Consider the following 2,919-nt stretch of genomic DNA (forward strand, 5'->3'; position numbering starts at 1 on the left):
TTTTCAGGACACGAGCTATAGCAACAATGGACTGCACCCTAAGGCGGACCGCAACTTCCTGATCGACATCAAACGTAAGGGGGAAAGTCCGAAGATAACGATGAAAGATGCTATTCTGTGGAAGTATCAGTCGAAGGCGACGAATAAGACGGTTTGGTATAAAACGGTGTTCTCCGAGCACGAAGATCCAGCAGAGATGGAGAAGCTGTACAGAACCAGGAACGACGCTGGCGACGACAGCCGAGGATTCATCCGAAGCAGTGGGAGTGCTTTCGTTGAGGCTGGCAAATCAAAGGCCGCTCTCGATAAGCACTTGAAGGATAAGTACCCTGTACTGTGGGAAGAGTACACCAACAGTTTGAGCAAAGGGTCTGCTAGGGATAGGTCGGCAACGCCCGAAGCAGAAAGCTCGCTCTCAAGTTCCGAGTTTAATGAACTGAAAACCACGGTTGAGGAATTGAAAATCACGGTTAATGGATTGAAGAAATGTATTCAACTTCTTATCCAGGATATGAAGTAAGTCCTACGGTGATGAGGTGGTCAATGGCGTCAAATTCATGGGGAGTTCCAGGGCCACAACGAGTGTCTGCTCTTTAGTTACCCTGCTGCTATGGAAACTATGCATAAAAATGGCTTTTCCGTACATGCTGAACAAGGCATGCTAACGTCCCCCCTACGTGGCGAGAAACCCGGTATGCCGAGAAAATGGGCTACTCTCATGCTTCTAAAAATGCTGCATTAATGTTGATAGTATGATAAACTCATTGCCACGTCAGAAAAACAAACCCCTTTTGTTGTGCTTAACGTATATCCCTAGGTGCTGGGACACCCTCCGTGCTGGGACAAATGAGGGGGTAACCTCCTTCCATACGCGGCGAACAACCCAGTGGGCCGATGTTGGCTAATGAGAGGTAGCGTAAGATCGGGATATCTGCTCCTCTTGCGCTCTCATTGGCCAACATCGGCTCGCTGGGTTGTTCGTCGCGCAAGGAGGTAGGTTCCTTCGCTGATGCATAGACAGTCTCGTGCACTCCTTTCCAAGCTAACTAACTTTATATCGACCTGACCCACTGTGAAATTGTTCTCAAAGATTGGCCATCGTCTACACTTTCAATGGTGGCCATGCGAACATTGCCGGCCAGCGAATGATGCAACGCACAATTCCCTTTGAGGCGTCAGAATGCGTCATGGAAGGCCGAGTCAACTATGAATTCTATGAGTTATATTCCGGCTCCATTGGACCATTGGAAATACCTATATCAACTGGACTTGGACGTCATGTTGTTTTCGATCCAGAAACTTCTGTATGATCGATGCCAGCCCCTGGCTCCAGTCCTGCTCTCCCACCATCACTCTCACCCCCACTCTCACTATCACTCTCACTTCCACTATCACTCTCACTTCCACTATCACTCTCACTTCCACTATCACTCTCACTTCCACTATCACTCTCACTTCCACTATCACTCTCACTTCCACTATCACTCTCACTTTCCCTCTCGTTCTCGTTCCCGTTCTCGTTCTCACCCCCATTCTCACTATCACTCTCACTTCCACTCTCATGCCAACTCTCACTTCGACCTGCGTCTTCTTCATCTTCTGCAGAACTCGACGTGTCCAGATTTCGGTCCTTGTCCTTTACGCTTGCCTGTTCTTCATCTGAACTCGCATCTTCATCCTCCCCCTTGCCTTCGTGAGAAGTAAGACGCCGGATCTCTTCCGTCGACCGGACCTTCAGCTTCTCGTGAAATAGACCCTGCAGGTTCTTTGGGATAAGTCCTTCCAACTCGCGTCTGTGATCTGGGTTCAAGTTCTGCACGAAGCCTTGTAGATCTTCAGCATCGCACTTGATCATTGTTTGAAGATTTTCGATAGATTTCCTGAGTTTCTCGCTGCTCTTCTCATGATCTTCTTGGTATTTCTTAAGTTCCTTGCCGGACTGCTCATGATTTTCTTGACATTTTTAAGTTCCTTGTCGGACTGCTCGTGATCTTCTTGGCATTTCTTAAGTTCCTTGCCGGACTGCTCATGCACTTCCCCAGATTTCTGGACCTCCACGATTGTGCTGAGGAAGCGTTTCGCAAAATCTTCGCAAGCCATGATGCAAGCAGTGAGGCAAATCTGGCGAATCGGGGGATGGATTTATGCAAAGCTGGAAAGCAAATGAACAAGGGTATGAGAGAGGACGTTCAAGTGACGGTAGTTGTCAAAGACACTTTGCGTGCTATAGCAAGCTGTTATATCCGGACAGGGATGGAAGTTCCTTGTTAGGCCCAACTCCTCATATATGACTTCGAGCGTGTGTAGTTGACAGCCGCGCATCAGCAGTGATCTCCCTCCATTATGACCGCTTCCCGTGCCATACTCAGCGAGCAAGACGCTACCTGTTCATCTGGATTACGTACACTACATGAGAAAACGGCCTACTGATACTAGTAGCTGACGACCATCGTGACAAGCCTGGAAGCACCCGTACATAAGCAGATTCACAATGACCCATGAAAGTGATCCTTTTATTTTGCGAATTCAACTGCGCTTCTTTATTCTAGGCGGTGAGAGAGCCTTGTCACAGGAAACGGAGTGTTAGTGCGGACTGCCCACTCGCAGCTGTAGATTAGATGCATGAGAGAGAAGAGGGACAGGTTGGTTCAGCATCATGTCCCTTGCATGGGATGGGTACATTGTTTATCAAACACACGTGGCTGATAGAACAATCGTTCTTTTGTGCCGGCTCGCGGCCGGGTGCTGACGAGCGCCATGGCGATGTGGCCGTCAGCACCCGGCAAGCAGCTTACACCACCCATTGGCATACCAGTCTTGTGGCATTCCGCCAGCCTGGAATTCCATGCTCGCGGAATTCCACAAGCCCACACATGGAATACCACGACCCTGGAATTCCATGCGAGGATTACTGCTGAC

At 49.1% G+C, this 2,919-nt stretch overlaps 2 protein-coding genes across 2 annotated transcripts; one reads left to right on the forward strand and one right to left on the reverse strand.

Annotated features, from left to right (window-relative positions):
• On the forward strand, nucleotides 1-520 carry ALTATR162_LOCUS9793 (uncharacterized protein; the record flags this gene model as incomplete). The annotated part of the gene is made up of 1 exon (XM_043317429.1): nucleotides 1-520. A coding segment is annotated over one exon (520 nt), but the record flags the coding sequence as incomplete, so codon positions are not given.
• Nucleotides 521-1,276: 756 nt separating this feature from the next.
• ALTATR162_LOCUS9794 (uncharacterized protein) lies at nucleotides 1,277-1,855 on the reverse strand (the record flags this gene model as incomplete). The annotated part of the gene is made up of 1 exon (XM_043317430.1): nucleotides 1,277-1,855. The coding sequence occupies one exon, from the start codon at nucleotides 1,853-1,855 to the stop codon at nucleotides 1,277-1,279; it is 579 nt and encodes a 192-aa protein (XP_043173365.1).
• Nucleotides 1,856-2,919: the final 1,064 nt, after the last annotated feature.

The sequence above is a fragment of the Alternaria atra genome (assembly GCF_907166805.1).
Source record: "Alternaria atra isolate CS162 genome assembly, contig: 32, whole genome shotgun sequence".
Taxonomy (NCBI): domain Eukaryota; kingdom Fungi; phylum Ascomycota; class Dothideomycetes; order Pleosporales; family Pleosporaceae; genus Alternaria; species Alternaria atra.